The sequence below is a fragment of the Sceloporus occidentalis genome, unplaced genomic scaffold (genome assembly GCF_023333645.1).
Source record: "Sceloporus occidentalis isolate IW3139 unplaced genomic scaffold, rSceOcc1.0.p SCAF_223, whole genome shotgun sequence".
Lineage (NCBI taxonomy): Eukaryota > Metazoa > Chordata > Lepidosauria > Squamata > Phrynosomatidae > Sceloporus > Sceloporus occidentalis.
This window is the reverse complement of record NW_028317203.1, coordinates 471,809-496,775: the sequence shown is the minus strand read 5'-3', so window position 1 is coordinate 496,775 and position 24,967 is coordinate 471,809. Positions and strand designations below refer to the sequence as shown.

The 24,967-nt window shown below is 40.5% G+C and overlaps 1 protein-coding gene across 1 annotated transcript in view; it reads left to right on the top strand.

Moving 5' to 3' along the window:
• The window catches only part of LOC149276953 (synaptotagmin-9-like), a 73,294-nt gene that overhangs the window by 13,957 nt on the left and 34,370 nt on the right, over positions 1-24,967 (top strand). Inside the window, exons 2-3 of the mRNA XM_089503242.1 lie at positions 14,171-14,513; positions 20,851-21,397. Coding sequence (XP_089359368.1) covers positions 14,171-14,513; positions 20,851-21,397 — 890 coding nt within the window. The remainder of the gene's footprint in view (positions 1-14,170; positions 14,514-20,850; positions 21,398-24,967) is intronic.

The window sequence follows — 24,967 nt, the reverse complement described above, 5'->3', positions numbered from 1 at the left end:
TAGGAGTAAAACGAACAAGATGGTATTTGTTAGATATTTAATATTTTTAAAATGGCAAATGCTGTAATGTGAATAACGACTGCAGGACTAGTCAGTAGCCTAGCTAAAATCAACATGTAGACTCAGCTGACAGGTGAATTATTCAATGCTAGACAGCTTAATTATGAAAAGTGTAGGACCTTAAAAAGCTGATATGAGCTATGTCTAAGGCAAATCAAAGGGACAAATTATTTATTGTATCATGATGAGCGATAGAGGGCTTTGAAAGAGGCCATTGTAATCAGAAAAAGCACTAGTCCGGGAGATTTGAAAATATCTGAAAGCTGTTGTCCTTAAGTGACCCATTGTAGCGTTTTAAAAACGTGAAGCGCAGAGAGGTTTCAATAAATAGATTACTTATTTCAAAGAAAATATCCTTTGACATAACCTGATGCTGCGACAGTTACATACAGAGGAAGAGCTTGCCCTCTTCTGGGACGGGGTAGCCACCTGTAGGGGTGGGGCTTTCCCCAGAAAACCTTTAGTGGGAGGGAACAGAGAAGGGGAGTTCAAAGTGGGCGTGGCCACACACCGCTTCCCTGCCCAGAAAGAGAAGAAACTAACCCGGAGACCCCGGGAAGCAGGGCTTCACCTAGAGCAGGGGTGTCCAAGTTTTTTCTGCAGTGGGCCACTTCATCAGAATTGTATACGTGCGAGGGCCGCACTCATTTTTCACTGAGATATGCAGATTAAAATAAAGTAAATGACACAAAACCTTTACTTTTCCTCTCACTGATTTCTGGAATTTCTGGGCCTACAAATTCAGGATTCTGGATAAGTAAAAATGAAATAGTTCTATTTATTTTAGGGATGCCCTAAAATGAAAATTCTGGACCAAAACCGAAAATTCAGGGTTCACTTAGCCAAAACTGGAAGTGACCCACTCACACACTTTTAATAAAAGTAAGTTACACACCAAAATTGTACAAAAAAATTATATATTATGATTGTTAACAGCAATCTCAGGCATACCCAGATTTCAGCATGTACTGGTTGGCTGGGCATTGTATTTTTTGTCCAATTTTAGTGTGTAACCACATTTTTATTAAAAGTAACACACCACAATTGGACAAAAAAAACAACAATATGACTTGGCATGATCATCCCAAGTCAGCCAATACATGCTGGTACAGGGTGGCTGTAAGTGTAGACCCCATACTGCTGGCAGCATCAATACACAAGGGGGGCAGCTAGCCAGGTTTCAGCATGTACTGGCTGACTTGGCATGATAGGAGTGTGATTGCTAACAGCAAACACACTCTTTTTATACCCAGGAAACCAGTAAATGCTGGAACCTAGGCATGATAGGACTGTGATTGCTGTTAGCAGATTGCTGTTAACTGTTAGCAAGCACACTCCTATCATCTCAAGTCAGCCAATACGTGCTGGTACAGGGTGGCTGTAAGTGCAGACCCCATACTGCTGGCAGCATCAATACACAAGGGGGGCAGCTAGCCAGGTTTCAGCATGTACTGGCTGACTTGGCATGATAGGAGTGTGATTGCTAACAAGCAATCACAGTCCCATCATGCCTAGGTTCCAGCACTTACACATCCATGCCATCACACATCACACAAATTCATTCATTCACAGATTCATTCCCTCAATCAGACATACTCATTCACACAACCTACCCCACCCCCTTACCTGCTCTACAGCTCTCGATGCGGCTCACAGACATCAGCAGGGGGCGCGGCCTCCCTCGTTCTCCCCACAGAGGAAGCAGAGAATAGACCCTCCCACAAGTAAGCAGCAGGGCTCTTGTGATCCTGGCTGCCGATCTCACGCGGGCCGCACCTTCGAGGTTCCGCGGGCCGCATTCGGGCCCCCTGACCTAGAGACTTAGTGTTAAACCCGCTATTACTTACTATTTATGCAGAAATTGTGATCACATGATCGCTACTTAAACCAATAAGGTATAACAATGTTTTATTACAATAATGCAACCATCCCCTGCAGTTGTCTCTTGGGCACCCTGCATAACCACCATAGACATAACGGTTCCTTCCTTGATTACCGTATTTGCTCGATTATAAGACGAGGTTTTTTTCAGAGCAAATGCTCTGAAAAATACCCCTCGTCTTCTAATCGGGGTCGTCTTCTAATCAGACCTCAAATAGAGTCTGATTAGGAGACTAAGATCCAGATACCCCGCACCGCTGCAGGGGACCTGGATCCTCCTGTCTCACCCCCCCCCCCCCATCATACACACTTACCGGTGCTTCCTGCTGTATTGCCGGGGCAGCGGGTTGACGTCTACGCGATCCGCGTAGACAACGTCCGCTGCAGCCGGAAGGAGGTGTGGCTAGCAGCGGGGGTTGTCTGCGTCCGTCGCGTAGACCTTCCCCGACTGTCAGAGATCTCTGATCTCTGACAGCCGGGGAAAGTATACGCGACGGACGCATACAAACCCCCGCTGCCAACTCCACCTCCTTCCGGCTGCAGCAGAAGGCGACGTCAACCCGCTGCCCCGGCTGGAAGCACCGGTAAGAGAGGGCTGAGAGGGGAGAGAGGGGAGAGAGGAGAGAGGAGAGGAGAGGGGAGGGGAGGGGGAGGAGAGAGTGTGTGTGTGTGTGTTAGTTAAATGGGGGCATAGGGCATTTCTGGAGTGGCGTTAAGGGGGCATTTAATAGAGCACTCTGCCTCCTGAAATGCCTTATACCTCCCTATATGCCACTCTGCCCCATAATATGCCTTTTAACCCCCTAAATGCCAGAGTGGCATATAGGGGTATAAGGCATTTCTGGAGGCAGAGTGCTCTATACAATGCCTTTTAACTCCCTTAATGCCACTCTGCCTCCTGAAATGCCTTATACCTCCCTATATGCCACTCTGCCCCATAATATGCATTTTAACCCCCTAAATGCCAGAATGGGATATAGGGGTATAAGGCATTTCTGGAGGCAGAGTGGCATATAGGGGGTCAAAAGGCATACCATGGGGCACAGTGGCATATAGAGGGTTAAAAGGCATATCATGGGCCACAGTGCCATATTGGTGTGGCAAGCCTGGGGGCAGATGTGCGTAACTGGGGGACAGGCTGGAAAATACAAGAAATAAAAACAAAAAAAATATTTTTCTCAATCATAGCTTTTATTAAAAAAAATAGTTTACATGAATTAACATTTACTGGTAAAACTTTTTTCCTTTAGGGTCGTCTTATATTCAGGCTTTTTCTTTTTTCCTAAGTTAATATTCAGATTTTGGGGGGTCGTCTTATAATCAGGGTCGTCTTATAATCGAGCAAATACGGTATTCTGCAGCACCAGCTGTTGGGAAGTGCTGGGGTATGATGTTATATCCCTGGTGCCCAGCAGAGGGCGGTACACAGATGGCGAGGGAGGAAGCATTAGTGGAGCTCATGGCTCAGACACAGATCCCTTAAGCCATCCAGGTATGAGCTTGCCCCATGCCCACTCATGTTTAAATACGTACATGCACTAAACATAAAGAAATCAGTTTACCAATTAGAGATTTCTAATAGACAATCCATCACTCAATATACTGATGCTATTACGTCAAAATTATATGAACTTCTATAGATAACAAATCTCTCAATGTATCATGAAAATAAGTTTGCTTTGGGCCCCACAGGGTTAATAAACATCCTAACTAGGAAGCTCTCCCCATTTGCATTGATTGAAGTCTGTAATATTTCAGTCTCTTTCATATCTCATATAGATTTCCAACATCTAGTCCTGCAATATTCTTTTTGTTAATCTGGTTAAATCAAATAATTGTATTAGCCTTTTCTTATCAAATTGGATGTAATCTTATCTGGACAAATATCCTACTCTTTAGAACTAGTGGAAAACTATTTGTAAGATGCTTTCTAATGTTAAATTGTATTTGTGTGGTCATTCTAAGATCTCCTTTATCACCGCCTGCTCTGGAGTAAGCTTTCATCGTCAATTCAATTTTACCTTGCTGCTCCTAACTTCTTTTGACAAAGAACGTCATTCTGGAAGCTGCAATGGGTTTCTTTTTGTCACAGAAAATGGGTGCTTTTACAATAGATCATTTGAAAAAGTTAGATGACAGATATTAAAATTCTTTTTTTAGTGTTTAGTGCCCCTCACTACACTTACCCTTTAAGTTACCCTTCCTAAATCCCACATTTTTAAATTTGGTAATAAAAAAATATTTATTGCAGTTTACAGGTGTATACCACAAAGGCAGCCATTTAATTTCCTGTTTTGGAACTGCTACCATTCGGACCAAGATTATTCTGGTTCTGGCAGCTCCTGGACTCGGATTGGCCACCTGGCACATCGGACAAATGCCCAGTGGGCTTCTGGCCAACACTGCTCCATCTCCATGTCCGGCCTCATGCTGTGTGAGCATACAAACATAACGTGCGGCCTCTCACGTCCAGCTATGGGCCACACTTAGGTCATTAGGTGGCCTCCAGCCTTAAAGTGCCAGGCCGCCTTATCATCCCCAGTCCGACCCAGCCTGAAACTGTGGGGTAAACCAAACGCATGAGCGTTAAGTTTTCCACTTATCTCAGCTTCCTTGAAGAAAAATAAGCTCTTACTTTTAATCCAACAAGATTTTCAGTGCTTGAAACACAAAATGTACAAACTATACATAGTTCACCTTTAAGAAACTATATTATATGGCGAAAATGTATTTACAAAATGTTCTTATAATAATAATAATTATACATGACATAGGATATTTTGACCCAGCATTTTTTTTTCCAGGAAACGCTAGTAATTTGAAGGTATGTGAATAAGGTCAAAATGGAATTTTGTTCAAATCATAATGCATTATTAGGTTGCTATGGCAACACCAAAGGCTTCAAATTATGACAACAGAATTATAAAGCGAGAAATGCTTTGCCTACGTAAATAGCCATGTTTTTAATGCACACCTACCTCTCCGGATAGCTCTTGCCGCTGTTATGTGCTGTACCCTCTTCTATTTTTTATTTTTTTTTATTTTTACAGCATGATGTTAAAGGAGTGGGCGAAGTACGGCTTACTTACCATGTTTTTAACATCTGAATCAGTACACTGATGGAGGAATTTAAATAACAGCACATGAGACTAGTGTCTCATTTTATATCACAGTATGTAATGAATCTTTCCATGGAACGGTATCTGTGTTGTTCAGATCTCTCATTTTCATCTATGTTTAATAAAATTCATATTGTCTAAAGTCACTTATTTGTGTACCTCTGACCACTGCGTACCTCTAAAGGGACCATCCCTTATTTATCCCACATCCCTCATTCCTTTTTTTCTATAAATGTTTGCTGAGTAAGCGTGTATCACAGTGTTCTATGGCCCTAAAAGTCACAGCTCTAACCACACATCCTAAAACAAAAGTGACCCTCCAGCCAATTGAAATGTTGGGTGTTATGCCAATGAGTGTCGCTTTTGTTACACAGTGTATAGTTACTATTGATAGAGTAATCATACTTAATTTATGCTGTTCATTTATAAACACTTTATGTTGTTAATAGGCATCTTTGCAATGTTAAGGGCTGTAGGACCCTCCAATACACTCCCATTCTTAAACCTTCTGAGCTCCTAGAATAGAGGAACATCAGGGGACGAAAGATGGATGCTTGGGAGATATTCACAGTGCAATCTTATTTTCCTCCAAAAGAGCAATACAATTAAAACACTTTTATCACAAAGAAAGATAATTGTGGTATCTTGATTAAAAATGGTACAGATCCAGCAAATTTGGATTATTTTAAATATTCTTCTTTTTGGTTTAATTAAATAAATTTATAATCAAATCAAATTATAAGGTGTATTTGATTTGCTATATATACATATACAGTACTGTATATCCTTTAGTGGACAAATAGGCTATATAGATTAATTTTATTTCACATAATACACAAATGTTCCAAATGTTATAAAAAATAGGCAGATTAAGAGTATTTTTAAATGCATTACTTTTTCAGTCGTTTCATCCTAGATCTCAAACATCTGTTCCAAACAAGCTTATAGTTTAAAATGCCCACCTTTCCCTTCAGGACCCCTATGTTAATGAAGTACAGCTCCCCATGGCCCCTATGTACAAGCCTCAGCCTTAAAAACAAGAAAATACATATTCAAAGTATGTATGTAGAGGCATACACCAGCGTGGGACTCCAGAGGCCCCAAGGGGAGCCTTGATCCCATACAGCAAGATGGCGACCATGCTGTGGACCATTCATTAAGAAAAGATCTCCAGGATATGACACAATACGGTGCTCCTCAAATACAAGTACAGAACACAGCAGGCGCAGTAAACGTTATGCTATCTTTGCTTGTGGTTGTGCATATGTCCTGACATCTCCACCATCATTAGATAGAGAGCCTCCCATAGAAAATATCAATTGAAGAGCAGCGGGGATGAGAAACTTCATTGCATGTGTGTGCATCTGTGTACATGCACTTAAAGACAGTCGTACCTCTCAGCCTTATGTGTGCTTGTCAAAGAAACTGGGACTCCTAGTTTTCAAAAATAAAGTATAACCCCAAACCTACAGCTTAACTGCCTCCTTACCATACCAGAGGTCAGACTGTGATGGCAAAGCCAGCAACGAATATAAAGTCAAACGACTTTAATGGAAAGAATGGAAAGACTTGAATGGAAAGAATAACATAGCTATAGGGTTAGAATTTTTTTAAAATAGACATACAAAATGATTTTGTTTGTATGTCATGGGTTAATAATACTCACCAAGTAGAAAATGAAGGCTGTTTGGAAAGGCAGGGGATTTACTGTAAGTGAGACATGTTCAATTGCTCCAGCAGTGCAATGAACCGTGTAAAATAACGAATGATACATTATTAATTAGATTGTGTGAATCTGGAATCCCACTTTAGAGACCTTGCAGTCATTTGCGCCTTCCAGCAAACCTACTAATGTACAGGATTTTCTCCAGCAAAGGTTTTCACAACTATTAAATAATATAATTTGTGTTAGGGACAAATGGCTAGGAATGGAGAAGGGGAGGAAATAGGAATGTTGGGAGAAAGTCAATCTGAAGTGTGCCAAACTCTATGTACCAGGTAGGCCTAGAAGAGGGCCCCCATGAGTAAAGAAAACAAAGAAAGGGACAGAAATAAAGAAAGGGGGACCAAGGAAGGAAAACGAGGAGACACTGCAGTGATGTTGAAGAGAAGTGTTGGTTAACCCCTTCGAGACAAAGGCTGATTTTACTTTTTGTACCCTTTGTGACAATGGCCTTTTTAACATTTCTGCGCTGCTTGTGTTTAGCTGTAATTTTCTTCTTTCCCGTTTACTGAACCCACACACATTAGATATTGTTTTTTTCAGGACAAGAAGGGCTTTCTTTAGATGACATTGTTTTGATTGTATCATATTATTTACTATTAAAAAAATTATAAAATATGGTGAAAAATTTAGAAAAAAATGACTGTTTCTAACTTTTAGTTGAAAAATCTTTTACTCATCTATAAAAGGTAATGAAAAAACCTGCTAAATAGATTCTACTATTTGTCCTGAGTTTAGAAATACCCAATGTTTTTATGTTTTTTTGCTTTTTTCTACCCATTATGGGGCAATAAGTACAGGTAGCGTTTTGCTATTTCAAAGCCATTTTTTCCAAATCTGGTAATTCTTCCCCCCATGTGCCATTTCGGGTATCTTTGAACCCGGCCAATGCAATTTACCCCATCAAGTCATATATTTTTGAAAACTAGACAGCCCAGGGTATTCCAAATGCTAGTATTTTAACTCTTTCCATGCACCATATCTACCACCAGTCTTTGTCAAACTTTATGGTAGTAATTTTTTTGCATTTGTTTTGTCATACACATTTTACTTCAGGTATGAATTAAAATGTTCTAGTTTATGTCACTATCACAAAACACCCCAATATGTGTTCAGCAACATCTCCTGAGCGCAGCGATACCCCACATGAATGATTTTGCCTGGCTGTTTGGGGGCAAAAGGGCCACATTTGGGGCATGCGCATTTTTCAATGTTGAACTTTGGCATTTGGGGATCCACTGCCCATGCCCTATTTGGTACATCTTTGAGCCGGGCCATTTCAGTGTGCCCAATAAACCCATATATTTTTGAAAACTAGACACCCCAGGGTATTTCAAATGCTAGTATTTTAACTCTTTCCATGCACCATATCTACCACCAGTCTTTGTCAAACTTTGTGGTAGTCATTTTTTTGCATTTGGTTTTCCACACACATTTTAATTCAGGTATGAATTAAAATGTTCTCGTATATGTCACTATCACAAAACACCCCAATATGTGTTCAGCAACATCTCCTGAGTACAGCGATACCTCACATGAATGATTTTGCCTTGCTGTTTTGGGGCAAAAGGGCCACATTTGGGGCATGCGCTTTTTTCAATGTTGAACTTTGGCATTTGGGATCCACTGCCCATGCCCTATTTGGTACATCTTTGAGCCAGGCCATTTCAGTGTGCCCAACAAAACCATATATTTTTCAAAACTAGACACCACAGGGTATTTTAAATGCTGGTATTTTAACTCTTTGCATGCACATATTTTACCACCAGCATTTTTTCAAAGTTTGCAGTAATATTTTTGTGTGTGTATTTTTCCCACACACACCTACTTTATGTATGAATTTACAGCTCCTGGTATATGCCGCTGTCACACGACACCCCATAATGTGTTCAGCAACATCTCCTGAGTGCAGTGATACCCCACATGCATGGGTGTGTCATTTTTTGGGGGAACTAAAAGGCCACATTTGGTACGTGTGCATTTTTCTAATTGGAAATTAGATGTGTGGCCATCCTTCCCCCCGTGTTAATTGGGACGTTGTTGAACCTGGCCCATTCAATTTACCCCATCAAATCATACATTTTTTAAAAGTAGACACCCCACGGGCATTTAATATGCCAGTATTTTAACTCTTTCCATGCGAGAATTGTTTTAAGCTAATATGCTAATTTTAGGACTTGCTCACAAAAATATATTTTTTATATATATATTTTTTTTTTTATTATTTTTTTTAAAAAAAAATTTAACATTTTTTTTCAACTTGGAGGTTCCCCTGATAGTGACATCAGTGGGAAATGATTTTTACATTTTACTGTTTTTTTACTATTTTTTTCTAATTATTATTAATTTTATTTTATTTTTTAATTTATTTTTACTAATCACACTGTGATTAGAAAGCTGGGCTCCATTGACTTGCATGGTGAATGCAGTACCTGTATTCAACCTGCAAGTGGAGCCAAAGTTCTCTAGATGGTCTGGACCATCTAGCGAACTTTTAAAATTTGTGGTTCCTGTTACAGGACGGCGGCCATCTTCCTTGATGGCGAAGATTGCCGGCAGCTGCGGCTGTGACCGCTCTCCGGAGCGGTCACAGCCCATCAAAAGGTTAGTGTTTGGTGTCGCTGGATGCCTCCTGATCGAGGCATTCCAGCGACACCATTTAAGTTTAGGAGGCGATCGTCGATCGCCTCCTAAACGCTTTTAAAACGGGCGTCCGCCGCCATACAAAGTATGGCGGATGTTGACGCCCCGTGGAGGGGCCAGAGATGGCCCCTTCGTGCCGATCGCGGCGTTGCTGAATGCCTCGAGGTCGAGGCATTCAGCAACGCTTTTTGGGTGCAGAAAGCGATAGTAGATCGCTTTCTGCACCCGTTTAAAGACGTGCCGGTCCTGGCACGTCAATTGTCGTAAAGCACATGCTTTTCCGTGCCGTGCCAGGACCGGCAATTGTCATTAAGGGGTTAAAAAGCCAAACTACAGCTTAATTAAATGTGGTAGGGGCAAAAGGGAGAGGAGGACATAATGATATTGGGAGAAAGTCGGTCTGAAGTGTGCCAAAACAGGTGGACCAGGTAAACATGAATTTGTTGACAGAACCTCAAATAGTAAACCCCTCATTGTCAGCTTAAAGGGCAAGAGTAAGAGCCTAGATTTCATGTATGGCTGGGGTATGTAAAGGGAAAACAGAAACAATCCCAACTGCTCCAACTCTAAGGAACATTATTGGAAGGTGCTGAGGCTGTACCGATCCTGAACGAGTGCCCTGGATATGCTAGTGAGTAAAGGATTATCCTGCTCAATAATACTCTGATGTATTGACAACTGCCATTGAGGAAAATGGTTTGACTGAAAGGACAAAAGAGGGCAATCCTTTGGCTTATCTGCCAAAAAATAATAAAACAAAAAGCATCCTGGACTGGTAATGGACACATTGGGGCATTGGACTCTGAGTAAATGGGGCAAAATTGACCAGTTATGGTATGAGCGAGGAACAGAACCTGGTGATTGGCTACCCAGTGTAAGTCAGAAATTTAAAGTACGTGGCAGAATTAGATGTAGTATAGTCGCTCGCTTGGTCGCATAAAAGCTAAGAACGTAGCAGCCTTGACAGCGATATTTGCCCTACATGCAACCTGAGATGACCTTGAAATGGGCTCTGCGATAGATCAGGAGTGCTACGTAAGGGACGACCTAGCTAATAGTTCAAAGAGGCAAGCACCCCTAATCCGAGGGACGTAACCTCAGACGAGGGGGAGAATCTTGCCTCGGGTTGGAGACCGGCTCAACCTAACTCATAATTGAGGAAAAAGTGCACAATCCACCAATAATACCTGGGAACTTTCTGGCTTCGGCTACCCAAAGCGTCCCCTTGTGGGATGCGGATAGGAGGTTCAGCTGATGTTGGGGGGGGTCCATGCTATTGTTAATGAAGAAGTGGCCGGTTTCGCCTTAGTGAGCTTAGAGTAAGGGCAGATATGATAATATGAAACATGCCATTAAAAAGGTAAAAGCTAATAAAGGAATGAATACATACAAGAGAAGTAAAATCCTCAATCACATTAAAATATATAAAGCCGATATACTAAGGTGGATGCAAGAGGCAATCTAACAAATGGAAACACGAACTTGTGATTGACAAAACTGAAATAAATAAAAAGTGTACATATATAACACATGTAATATGCCGGGAAATATATATGTGAAAGATTGAAACACATAGACATGTATATGAAGAGTATAGTAAAAAGCTTTCCTAAAAACTTTAAAAACAAGCTCTGCAACAACGTAGGGAATGGTCTAGCTAGCTGTGCCAAGGCATGAACCACTAAATTTGATGTAACTTCAGACACAGAGGGGTTACGATGGGTGGGATGAATATAGATAAAAGTAACCGGCGTAGTACTGGGTGATTCATATACACAGCGAGATAATAGACAATGGTAAGATGACTGTCCATGTGAGAAAAAATTAAACAGGTACCTTTTTGAGTTTGAGATTGAACTTAAACGTCTTATGTACAGGAGAAAAGTTCCAACAAAGTCAGCAGAACAAAAGCATACTGCGTGCAAAGCATATGTATATATAACAGTGAATACACAACAATGAAAAGATGTACAGGGCTACATAAAAGTAGGTTTTGGAGAGAAACGATTGTATCTGATGCAATTTACATACCCACTATAGATGGACAGTTTGTCTCCAATAGAAAACAATTCCTTACTAATATGTACCTTGCCTGGTTTAAACATGCAAAGTGTTACACTAAATGCACATAACAGATAAAAAAGGAATATACGCCCAACACATACATCCCATAAAGAGCTGGAGGCGGCTAGGAACGCACAATATACAATATGACGCACACAGAACGCAGTATAACACACACAGGACACAGTGTAACACATAAAACATATTCACACAAAGCTTGACACAGATAGGACACAATGTAACACACACAAAATTAGTATCTGTGGTTAGACAATTCTCATGATGCATGCCATATCCACACTATAGATGGATATAGTTTGGATATGCATTTTTTTGTGCAAAGTATTAAAAAGAGAATTTAACCTTGCTGCTGTTTCCCCCATCACCGATAAGATCCACAAATTAATTAGCAATCATTAATTTAGTAACAAATCCTAGTTTGACCATACTTGCTGTATTACGTATTGTTTATATTCCAAAAATGTGGTATCCATCCAATACTTTAACAATAAAAAACATTATTGTGAAGAATGTTGTTAATCTGCTAATTGTATCAATTTGTTATTTAAAAAAAACAAGTCTCTGGACATCTAACATATCCAAAGTGTTTGGGTCACTATGGAAACCTGTGATTGTTTAATCATTTTAGGCTGTTAGTTGTCACTTTTTAATCCAATAATCCCCCATCGTCTGGTTTTCTTTGCTGCGTGCTTAGAATTTATTTAACGAAAATATAGGAATATACAGTACTCTGCAAAAGTTTTAGGAAGATGGAAAAAGATGGAACGTAAGAATGCTTTAAAAAATAGACGTTAATAGTTTTTTTTTTATAATTTAACAAAGCACGAAGCGAGTGAACAGAAGAAAAATATAAATCAAATCAATATTTGGTGCGACTACCCCTTGCCTTCAAAAAACAGCCACATTTCTCCTAGGTACACTTGCACAAAGATTTTGTAGGCATACAGTTTATGTTCATGATTAGACAATTATACCAAATATGTAGGTTGAAATGCAATCATTAACTGAAACTGGAATAACAATGGGTGAGGAAAAGCCAAACTCACTAACTGAAGACAGCTTAATGTCAAAAGTCATACACCATGGCCAGGGCCGGCCCAAGGCAAAATGCCGCCTGGGGCGAATTTTAAAATGCTGCCCCCCCCATTATCTACCCTTCCTCTCCCTCCGTCCCTGCCGCCCCCCATTATCTACCTTTCCTCTCCCCCCCCTGTACTTACCTTTCAGCAGTCCTGCGGCGAGTCTCCCTGCTCGGTCTCGGTGCCGGCTTGTAATGCTGAGCGCCGGAAATGAGCGCCAGCACTCAGCATTACAAGCCGGCACCGAGACCGAACAGGGAGACTCGCCGCAGAGGAGAGAGGGGCGCCGAGCGGGTACCTTTCTCTGTCTTTCGCTTTAAAAAAAATAAAAATAAAAAAGGGCTTGGGGCGCCCCTTCAAAAGTGCCGCCTGGAGCGGTTGCCCCACTCGGCTCCATTGTCGGGCCGGCCCTGACCATGGCAAGACTCAGCACAGCAACAACACACAAGGTAGTTACACCGCATCAGCAAGGTCTCTCCCTGCCAGAAGTTTTAAGACAGACAGGAGTTCTGTCCAAGCTATTTTGAAAAAGCACAAAGAAACGGGCAATGTTGAGGGCCGCAAACGCAGCGGTTGGCCAAGGAAACTAAGTGCGGCAGATGAAAGACGCATCAGGCTTACTTCCCTTTGCAATCGGTGTCCAGCAGTGCTGTCAGCTCAGCATGCTTGTTAGTACTCAGTACTCAGTACTAAATAAAATATAGAAGCACAGATGTTATTGGGTGTATTTATACTTATTTGATACTCCAGTGTTTAACTTAATGAACATAATAGCTGAGGATTACCTTTTATTATACCCTTTTTGCATTCAAATACATAGGAGAGCACAACAGAACCCCCTCCTGGCTCTTTTCTCAGCTTCCTAGCATCCTGGCTTGCAGGAGATGCATTTATCGAAATGCACGGCCTGCTTATCAATGTGCATGCGCGATATACTCACCACAAGCCAGCTCCAGTTCTCACACGAGCAAGAGTGGGTTTGGAGTGGCAGCTTTTTAGCAGAGTAATTACTTTTGCTTTTCTTTCTTACATGCAGAAAATGCATATTAGCATGCTTACTAAGTAGTACGTTTATGCACTCATGTGGCACCTTATTAACATTTCAAATGATTATGTTTGATATGTTTTCTCAATAATTAGTTCCGATACTAAACAGAGAAACATATTCTTATATTTCACGATATGTGAAAATGTTGTTTGTGTTTATATACTGTATATACAACGGTCAACAGTGTGGCAGTTGAAGTTTAATGTTGATAAAATTAGAGAGAGATTTAACAAATTGCAGGACAGAAGTTTATTTCAAAGGAGGAGAAATGTTAGAACAAATGGTCATGATCTAAAACTAGTGGGTCAGGATCTTAGATATAATGTAAGGAGGTTTTACTTTACATGCATGGCATAGGCATAAAGCTATTCCGACAAGCCCAAGGACTGATCAAGGTCTGAGTCTTTGCATCAGGAAAATGGGTAGAGTAGAGAGGCCAAATGGTTCTTTTCTGCCATCAAGTTATATGTTTCTGTGTATCTATATAAAATACTGTATGTATTATTGATCCGCTTATTTTATATCCCTCTAGATGTCTCAGTGAGTTTGCTCTCACTCCTGGTGACTGCATGTGGGTTGGCCCTTTTTGGGGTATCTCTTTTCGTATCGTGGAAGCTTTGCTGGATTCCGTGGCGAGAGCGTGGCTTCAAAGGAAGCAAAGAACACGAGCACTTAAACTACACTGACAGTGACACTAATGAACATGACTACAGCGATAACTACATTGGGCAGCCCTCGCACTTCCCGGAGTCATCGATGAAGATCAGTCACACTTCACCTGACATCCCACTGGAAGCAAAGACCAGTACTAAGGAAAACTGTGTGCACAATGTACGGATGCATCGCCAAATCACAGAGCCCACATCTTCTGCCAGGTCAGTGTGTCTTCTGCTATCTAAATAATTCATGTGTATCCATTTCCTTTGACTTATTGAGATGTCTCCAGACCAACTTAGTTGCATGAACAGCTTTGTGATAGATAGAAATCAATTGTAAATACACAACATGTGTGTTAACATGCTATTCATATGTTCATTAGTTGGCTCTCCACTGCTAGAGATTATGGACTGAAGAGTTTCTTCTAGGGATGTAGTGTAGAAGTGTCATACTTAAACAGTTACCAAAAGGTTCCGTATCACAATAATGGAAGGGTGCAATATTGGTTGCAAGTATCATGACGTACTAACTACACAATCTTTACTGGTAAAAGCAAAGATTTTCTATTTTTACCATGGTCGTCTAAAAAGACTTTTTATTTATTAAAGTTACACATAGGTCACCTTATATTTTAGTAAATATAGTATCTGCATTGAGGATTAATCTTCGGATACAGGACAGGGATGTGTGCGTCCATTGCAGAACCAAGAGACTTTAGATTGCAAAATCCTTCTGTACAATTACTATATATAATATAAATACACATTATACCCAGTTTAATTTAGCCACAAAACAGTCAGCCTGACCCTTAGAAGGACATCCCTTGGTGGCTTAATGACAGTCACAGTCTGACCTGCTTTTATTCATGCAGAAAAGTTCTTCTCTATGAAAAAAACTTCTTGGTCTTACAGGTTACAACAATAAACTTTAGTTCTTAAAACAGTTGAAGGTTTAGCCGTGAAACTCCCAACAAGCCCAATAAAGTTTAAGCATTGCTGTATCTTGGTTTATTGAATTACAGAATCACACAAGTAACACAATTTTTGTATCAACCATTAAATGCAGGACTTGGTTGGTTCATTGAGGCCTCAATGACACTTGGTGTGGTTTGACTGATTCAGGAGTGGTGCTACTCTACAAGTTGGGCTGATTGTAACCACATTAGCTCAGGCTTGTCCACCCCTAGGGGATATAGGGAAAATGCACAAAGTCACGGCCAACTCAACGCTTGTCATCAACCACTCAGATCACATGAGAGATTCCATGGATTAATGCCCCTGTGTCACTGCTCATTCAAATAAATGGTGTTAGAGATCTATATATCTGTTTAAAGCCAGGGTACGCTAGTAGACTGTCAATTGGATTCCATTGTCTGATTGCATCTCAATCAGAGATATCCGTGTTAAAGTAAACTGGGCTGATTATTTTTTCATAATTCCAGGTTCAACTTTAAAAAGATGCCTTCTCTATATGAAGCTAAAAGTACGTTAGTGTCTTGCGACTCTGAAACAGCACTATTATTGAGAATGGTGAATGGCAGTACTGAGAGATTAGAAACACTGGCTGTCTATGCCAAAAGCCGAAAGAAGACAGGTTAATCTGTTTCACTTGCTTTTGTAAGAGTGAAGCTTAAAAAAAAGATGAGAACCCTTTAAAGCTTCTAGACCTAGGCTGGCAGGGAAACAATCAGCTTGTTGGGGGATCAGGCTCCCTGTAGCGCCACTCCTCAATGGACTGCTTAAAAGGAAGATCGCTGATCTTCTCAACTCAATTGTTAATACTATGGACAGTGCATAGTATAAAAGCAAATCTCTGTTATATGACATCATATAACTTAAAAGGAAGATGTGGCCTTGATGGAGTGGCTGATGGCCCCGTTTTGACTTACCAGCAGTGAAGAATACAGTAATGCATGGATTAATGGTACAGAGTCAAAATATCGGTGTTCTGGTCCCTCTGAGCCTTTTACTTGGGATTTGTTTGGTTTGAGGACTTTGATGTTTCTGAATTTATTTGATGAATATATTAAACATTAGTGATTCTTAGAATTTAACCCATATACTGTTAACTGCCCAAACCTTTACACAGAATCATTCCCCCATTTAAAATATTTTCTGGAAACACAATTATCTTTTAAAACAAAGGTAGAAGCTGACAGCTTATTGCCATCGAAATGTAAGAAAAAACCTCAAATGGAAGAATAAAATGACAAATCAGCTACTCAATTAATTCTTCACAACAGCACTTTTATGGGCTCAAACAGTCTTCATACCTAAAACCACCAGAGATTAATTTTATACATGTGTTCATCCATTTACTAAGTGAAAGAAAATAATAAAAAATTAGTCATGATGAACAGATGTTATAATACGTGATGGAAAGCAGAGACTGCACGTATGTATAGTATTTTTATCACAGGCTTTAAGAACAAAATGACAATAGAGCTAAGTGAGGTAAAGGAAGCCAAGCTATGGAACCAATTTACTGAGTCAAGAGAAGAAAAGTGAATCATTTTATAGAACAGTAGATGTGTGATAATGGTTTAGGCTGCTCGGAGCAAGAACAGGTATGAGAAAGTCTGTCAATTAGCAGCAGATGAAGCAGACTCTATAGAAGGACTGGAGCTCTTAAAGCCAATTTGTATCAATAATCTTGTCTGTTTTATACTCTGGCTTCTGAATTAATGCTTTAATGTTTGTTGGCGTCTTAGCGCAGCAGCCCATATTTATCAGTGCCATTAATGATAATGAAATGGACCAAGCAAAGCAACATACACAGATACTGGTTATGTAGCAACAGTGCAAGAACGAAAGATAGAATTTGAGGCAGAATTTACACACAAGAAGGTTTTTTTTTCTTTGACATTGAGAAGGGTTTACCTTTGTCTACAGCAAGATCCCGGAAGATGAATGTTTCTGCATATCTATGTAGGTCTTATATAGCGCAAAAACAGGAAACCCTGCTTATATGTGCGTAAGGGGACCAGTCTGAAAGTTACTCGTTGCTTCACTGGTAGCCAATGTAGGTTCCTTAGTCCAACAAATTTGTGATCAAACTTGTGTTTCTAAAGGATCTTTCTGGCGGCAGGATTCTGCATTGCCTGTAGTGAGGAGCACAGATAATCTGGCATGCCCACGTACAGGGCGTTGTAGTAGTCTAGCCATGATGTGATTACTGTTTTCAGTCTAAGAGATGTGCTATTCTGGCTTCCCTGTGTAGTGTATTGAGAGCAGTTTTCATAGTTTGAGGTTTTGTTGAAAACTTGTTCATTACTGCTCCTAAGCTTTTGAGTTGTTGAGATGCAGAGACAAGATCACAAAGCAAGTTAGTTTAGCCGCTAGAGCTTCAAATTTGCCATGTTCACAGCCTTTGTGCAGGTCAGGAAATATATTACTCAATGGAGTCTGATTATTGTCGTTTGGTCTAGGATGTCAAATGCAGCATATAACCCTAGGGAAATTAAGGCTACCTTCTTGTCATTGTCCTGGAGATGCTGGATGAAATTCGAGACTATAACTAGCGCAGTTTCAGTTCCATCCTTGATTGGAGAAGATCAAGCAACTTGTAGTCCTCTTGGTGCTTTTGTAGCTAGGTTGTGATCACTCTTTCAATGACTATAGCCATGAATGAGATGTTGGTGATAGGTCTAAAGTTTACAAGGGCACCTGTTAGCTTTCATAAATATGGGTTTGGTGATGGCTTTTTTTAAGTGACAGCAGGAGCACCCCCTGTTTGATTCATGGACTGATTATGTTATGGACTGGTATGGAGTTTTAGGAGAGACTCATTTGGATGATGTTGGCTTGGTCCCAACTATGATATTGCATAGGTCACTGGTAGATGGTATTTTGAAGGATCCCAAGAGACTGTCTGTAATGTGGCTTGGAAACAGTGGTTCTTTTCTCTTGTCTTTGGGTAATTTAATGGATGGATGTTATTTTGTGAAGTGATCTTGTATTTAGTTACACATTTCCTCCATAAATCTTTTGTGGCACTAGTTCTAAGAGTCTATTCACGTTTCAAGGAGAGGAGCCCAGATGCAAGATGTGGCTAAGGATGCTATGAGGCAGCCGCTCAAGCTGTGTGTGGTCCTGTCATCCCTGGCTGGCAAAAGGGGAGGATCTTTTTGGAGACCCCTGTTTCTTGAAGTTCCTTACTTCCTTACTTATTATTTTTCTTCCTCCACTGTTGATCCTTTTGTTCCTCTGAGAACCAGTTTTGCCGGCTTGGTGGCCTGATGATGGATTTGTGGATCTTGTTGAGGGTGTTCTTGAAGGAAGATGCTAGGTGTGCAACATCTTTCTCACAGTCAATGTGATGTTATTGAAATGTGAGTTATTTGGTTAAGGGATCTTCTGTCATGGCACTTTTTTTTCTTTTTCCAAAGAATATGTTCTTTTTTACTGTGTCATGCTTTGGTGTTGGCCGACTAGGCTTAAGCATAGGGCAGCAGGTCCAGGGGCAGTCAGGCTCCCTGTATCACCGCTGCTAAATGGGCATCCTTAAAAGATGGACTCTAAGATGTGATGTCATATCCCCGAGCTCAGGAGGTTGTCTGGGAGGTTATAGGTGCTGTTGGAATATGAATAATATCGTAAGAAAATGGTAGGCTTATTATTGAGGGGCCTTGCTAAATCAGGTATATCTTGTGTGTAGTTGACTGGAACAACCTAAAACTATTAATGCATGATTGTAGAAAGAGTGAACATGCTGGTTTGGATAAACTGCATTATAAACCACTGTGCAGGAGAAACTGTTTCTGCATCCAGGTACATCTACACAAAATACATAGAGTCAAAGTGCGCCCTGTAACAATGAGAGAATAGTCATGGTTTCTACTCTGATAACGAGGAATGCGAGGAATAAGTGAGACTGGATTCAACGTCTGGGAACGTTTTTGTTTGTCTCAAAAATAATTGTTTGACGGGTATTTGAAAAAACGTAAAATGAAAATGAAGCATCTACGGGCATTCGGACATTTAGATAACAGCCCAAGTTGAAAAATCTTATGAAAGAACCATTTAATATATTCTTCGAAGCTCCCATTGGCATTAGTAGAACTCAGACAGAAACTCATCCGTGCGAATAGATGTTAACAGATATTAGTGTAGAAATAATCATGCCTGCTTTTAACAGTCTCAATGCTACTGAAAGGGTTAAAGCAGTGAAACTATTATGTATAGTTCATTGGGTGTTTCGCATAGTGACAGATATTAGACCTGCCGTCATTTTTATATGGTAAATGAGGGACATATATATTATATATATCATTTTTCCAGTTGGCGTGGCTGCTTGGGACCTTACCCACTATTTTTAGCAGGCTTCATAAAGGTCCTGGTTACTTTGTAACAATTTTCATGAATACGCATCAAAAATGTACTTTAGGAGGATGCTGCAGCTCCACAGCGGCAGATCCCCCCCCGCCTTTGTTATCTTGGGGTTTTGTGCCGCTGAATGGGAGCGCTTTCTGTGCATGCGCACGAGAGTCTCATTAGAGAATATATGGGTTAGGGAACTAAGTAGATTCTGCAGAATCACCTATGCATTTCCAATGGCAACCACACGTAAACTTAAAGGGACTTTTGAGTTATCATGCGCATCAAAGTGCATATGACGGCTGGAGCGTCCCTTTAAGGAAAAGTTTTTCAGTAAATCTCTGGGGTTTTTTTCACTAAGTAAGGGATACTTTGATTAGAAACAAGGCTTATTTATTTCACTGGCAGGAGCTTCCTGAATTAGTAAAACTCAGTAAAAAAAACGACATAATAAAGCAGTATGGGGCTTATTTACAGAGGAATCACAACAATAAAACTGGGTCAACATTTGTAGAAATACAATTGTAAACAATGTGAAATCTATTAATTGTTTGGAATTGTGAGTTGACCCAGTTTTGCAACCAAGACCCGGTGATAACTGCTAAACTGGAAGCTGCCTTGTAAATTTGGGGTAATTACCCGTTAAAGGTGCTATTCTACAACTATTGAACACTACTATAGTAGGGACATTCTTACTATTAAAGGGACATCCTAGCCTTTATATGCATATGATAGTTGAGTGCCCCTTTAAATTGCTGTTTTCTCCCCTTTGTAAATGCAATGATGGATTCAGTAGAATCCCTCTCTGTGTATTTACTTCTTTCACCAGCCCTAGCTCTTTGGGTTGCAGGTTTGGATTGTCCAGCCAAACACATCTCCTGGACACATCTACGCTCACCTCTGCCAGCTCCATGCTGCCTTGCATGAGAGTTTCTGGAGGTCTAATGAGATCCCCTGTGAAAAAGCATAGAAAGAACTCCCTTGATTTTAGTGAGAGGACTTTCAAACAGCCAGAAGAAGAGACCACAGTGGGGCTCTGGAGATGCAACTTCTCCTTAATACAAGTGCCATTTTTTAACTTAGAGATTAAAGAATCCATGTTAAAATAGTTACAAAGCATGTTGATATGCATTCTTCATTGGTGGGGCTCCATAAATTCATTTTTATGTGTTGTCATAATATAGATGGTATCATAACGATGACCCGTAATTTAATGTATATGTTTCTTTCCTCTTTCAAGACACAACTCAATCAGAAGACAACTGAACCTTTCAAACCCAGATTTCAACATCCAACAGTTTCAGAAGCAAGAGCAGCTGACGGGCATCGGAAGGATAAAACCAGAACTTTACAAGCAAAGGTCGGTTGAGAACGATGACAATCGAAGGAACAATAGCAAGTCTTGTGGGAAACTCAATTTCATCCTTAAATACGATTGTGATTTAGAAAAACTTATAGTCAAGATTCACAAAGCAGTTGGTCTACCTGCAAAGGATTTCTCTGGCACGTCAGATCCATATGTCAAAATTTACTTACTTCCAGATCGGAAAACAAAACATCAGACTAAAGTGCACCGAAAAACACTAAATCCGGTGTTTGACGAAGTTTTTTTATTTCCCGTTCCTTATAATGAGTTAGCTACAAGAAAACTCCATTTTTCAGTATATGATTTTGACAGGTTCTCAAGACATGATGTGATTGGTCAGGTGATAGTGGATAATTTTTTAGACTTGGCTGACTTTCCAAGGGAGAGTAATATATGGAGGGATATTGAACACGTCACCAATGTAAGTATGACATCAACTAATTTTTGTGATTTGCTTCAGCTGCATCAATTAATATTACTCATTCCTATATTTTCTTAATGTTTAACTGTTTAAGAAAAACATGTGAAACACTATTGCATTTGGTGGTTAAATAAGGTTATTTTGGCCTATTAGGATTAACTTTGGTTTCTCCTTAATACTCATGGAAATATCAAATCTCCATGGGCACATGGTCACTTTCTAAAAACATCAATTCTAAGCATAGAACCTTGATTTTCTGCATTACTTTGTTAGAATTTCAAGATATTTCTCCCTGGTGGCACGTTCCAGAAGGTAAACATCTACTTTAACACATATAACTTCATGCCAGTGGCGACTCTAGAAACAATATATAGGGGGGGGCACACAAGATACCACAGTCAAACTGGGGGGGCATTCATAATTTCCAAAAGTAATGTGCTATGGAATTATACTTTTGTTATTGGGCTAAAATAACACTTGATCATTACAACATGGGAAGCCTGAAGCCACAATCGAGTGTGACTAATTATTGAAATAAATATTATAACACAATAAATAACGTTTCCACTAAATGATTTTAGGGCCTTGAACATTTTGTCCCCTGAAGTCACTACAACTTCAGGAGAGCATTGTATCTCTGGATAAATATAAATTAAATAATTCCTACTGTAAGTTAAGTGCCAGGAAACAGATGACCAAACACACACACCAACACAGGCTCTGTCACACCGACACCCAGACACACACACCAGGACAGGCTCTGCCACACCGACAACCAAACACACACACACCAGGACAGGCTCTGCCACACAGACACCCACACACATCAGGACAGGCTCTGCCACACCCACATCCAAACACACACACACCAGGACAGGCTCTGACACACTGACACCTAAACACACACCCTAGGACAGGCTCTGCCACACTGACAACCGAACACACACACCAAGACAGGCTCTGCCACACCAACACCCAAACACACACCAGGACAGGCTCTGCCACACCAACACCTATACACACATACCCGAGGACAGGGTTACACAATGATAACCAAAAACACACAAACAGCAGGACACAATCTACGTCACAGACGTCTACATCAGGATGGATTTTTCACACTGCATTGTCGTTTATACCCCCATTAGTGTTTTTGCCCCTTGTGTATTGATGCCCCTGCTGCCCATATATATTAATATTAGCCCCAGTTGCCGATAGCAGGTATAGATCAACACATTAACACACAAACCAAGCTTTGCATGTATAGATCAATTGAAATTCACTTGTGATCTCAGCACTGAAGGTATATATCAAATAAACAGAATCAGACCTACAAATCCTGTATTTGTAGGTATACAATAGTATATGAAACGTAGCATTGCAGGTATAGATCAAATAAATACATGGAAACAGCATTGCAGGTATTAATCAACTGAACAAGACATACAAACCCTGTATTTGCAGGTATACATAAATAATGTATGGAAATATATAGATATGGATCTACAGAATAACGCAAACACCCAGCTTTGCAGGTATAGATCAACTGGAATTGACATAAAAACACGTCATTAAAAGGTATATTTAAAACCCCCTAAATTACATGCATTGATCACAGGTTGCACACCCCAAAGCCAGCCCTGGCATCCACACTGCCCACACAGCAATCACACTCCTATCATACCCAGGCAACCAGTAAATGCTGGTACCTAGGCATGATGGGACTGTGCTTGCTGTTAGCAATCACACTCCTATCATGCCAGGTCAGCCAGTACATGCTGGTACAGGGTGGCTGTAAGTGATGTGTAGACCCCATACTGCTGGCAGCATTTACTGGTTGGATGTGTAAGTGCTGGAACCTAGGCATGATGGGACTTTGATTGCTGTTAGCAATCACACTCCTATCATGCCAGGTCAGCCAGTACATGCTGGTACAGGGTGGCTGTAAGTGATGTGTAGACCCCCATACTGCTGGCAGCATCAATACACAAGGGGGGGGCTAGCTAGGTTTCAGCATGTACTGGCTGACTTGGCATGATAGGAGTGTGATTGCTAACAGCAATCACAGTCCCATCATGCCTAGGTTCCAGCACTTACACATCCATGCTATCACACACACACTCATTCATTCATATACTCATTCATTCACAGATTAATTCCCTCAATCACGCATACTCATTCAAACACCCTTCCCACCCCCTTACCTGCACTGCAGCTCCTCGATGCCACTCACAGACTTCAGCAGAGGGCGCGGCCTCCCTCTGCGTTCTCTGGTACTGCACAGAGGAAGCGGGACTGGAGCAGAGTCATGTGATGTCACGTGAACTCTGATAGGTTCTGCTTCCTCTATGCAGTACAGAAGACCCTCCCACAGGTAAGTAGCAGGGCTCGAGGTGCGGCCAGAGTAAGATCGGTTGCCCTGGCTGCCGATCTTACGCAGGCCGCACCCTCTCTCTCCTCCGCATTAAAAATAAAGAAATACATTTTTAAAAAAAGACGGGATTTAAAGTCGCATTGTGACTTTATTCCAAATTCGGCAGGGGGGCAACAGTAGCCCCCCTGTAGCGACGCCACTGCTTCATGCCAAAATATATTTATATCCTGGTATCAGTCTCTAGGGCCTAAATCATGCAGAGGAATATTCAACAAGGGAAGACTAGGTAGGCTGAACGTTTCTCATCTGCTGTCGAATTCTATGTTCTATACCCCAGTAAAACCTTAAAGTTGGGGTTTCACAAAAAAGTATGTTAAATTAACTCAGCTTAGTATGCGGCAAACTGAGCAAATTGTCAGGTGTCCATCAGATCATTCACATGACCTTAATCTTTGGGGACATCTATAAGGTGAATTTAATCTGGGTTACTTTGGAGGTCCTCCAGACCTTGATGTTATGTGAAGCCTAAGCTGACCAAATTCTTCTTAACCTGTGTCTGCCTGAATAGTTTATCACAAACCAATGGATTATGTTCAAGATCAAATCATGAGGGTGCAATGTCTGTGGGGTCCATCAATAGTGGATTTTTCCACTATACTATATAATTTAATTACTTTCTCATCAAAATTCAGCTGGTCAAAATACTTGTTAAAATATACAAACACACACTACCACAAACATTAACGGAATATAACTGATTGCGTGTATTTTTCTCATTGATACAAAGATACTTTATTGAGCATTTGGTATTAAATAACAACATTTCATGCTAGATAGATTTATGGAAATGTAATGCCAGGCATTCTTTGTGATTCAAATAGCTTCCAAGATAAATCTGGGTCAGTCAACCTCTTGTATTAAAATCCAGTAAGCTCTTAATAGTGTTTGTGTGATCAGAGGAGTGTATACGAATGGAAACGCTGGATTTACCCTGCATTGTGCAGCCTTTCAGTATTCAATTATCTGACAATTTGGATAAGATATATATATATATATATATATATATATATATATATATAAATACTGTATATCTCATGGGGACAGTGCACCGTCCACTCTGGATGTAAGCTTGTAGTCATGCTGGAGCCTCTATATTCAATAAATAGCTGCACTGTGATTTTATTAAGATGTTTAGG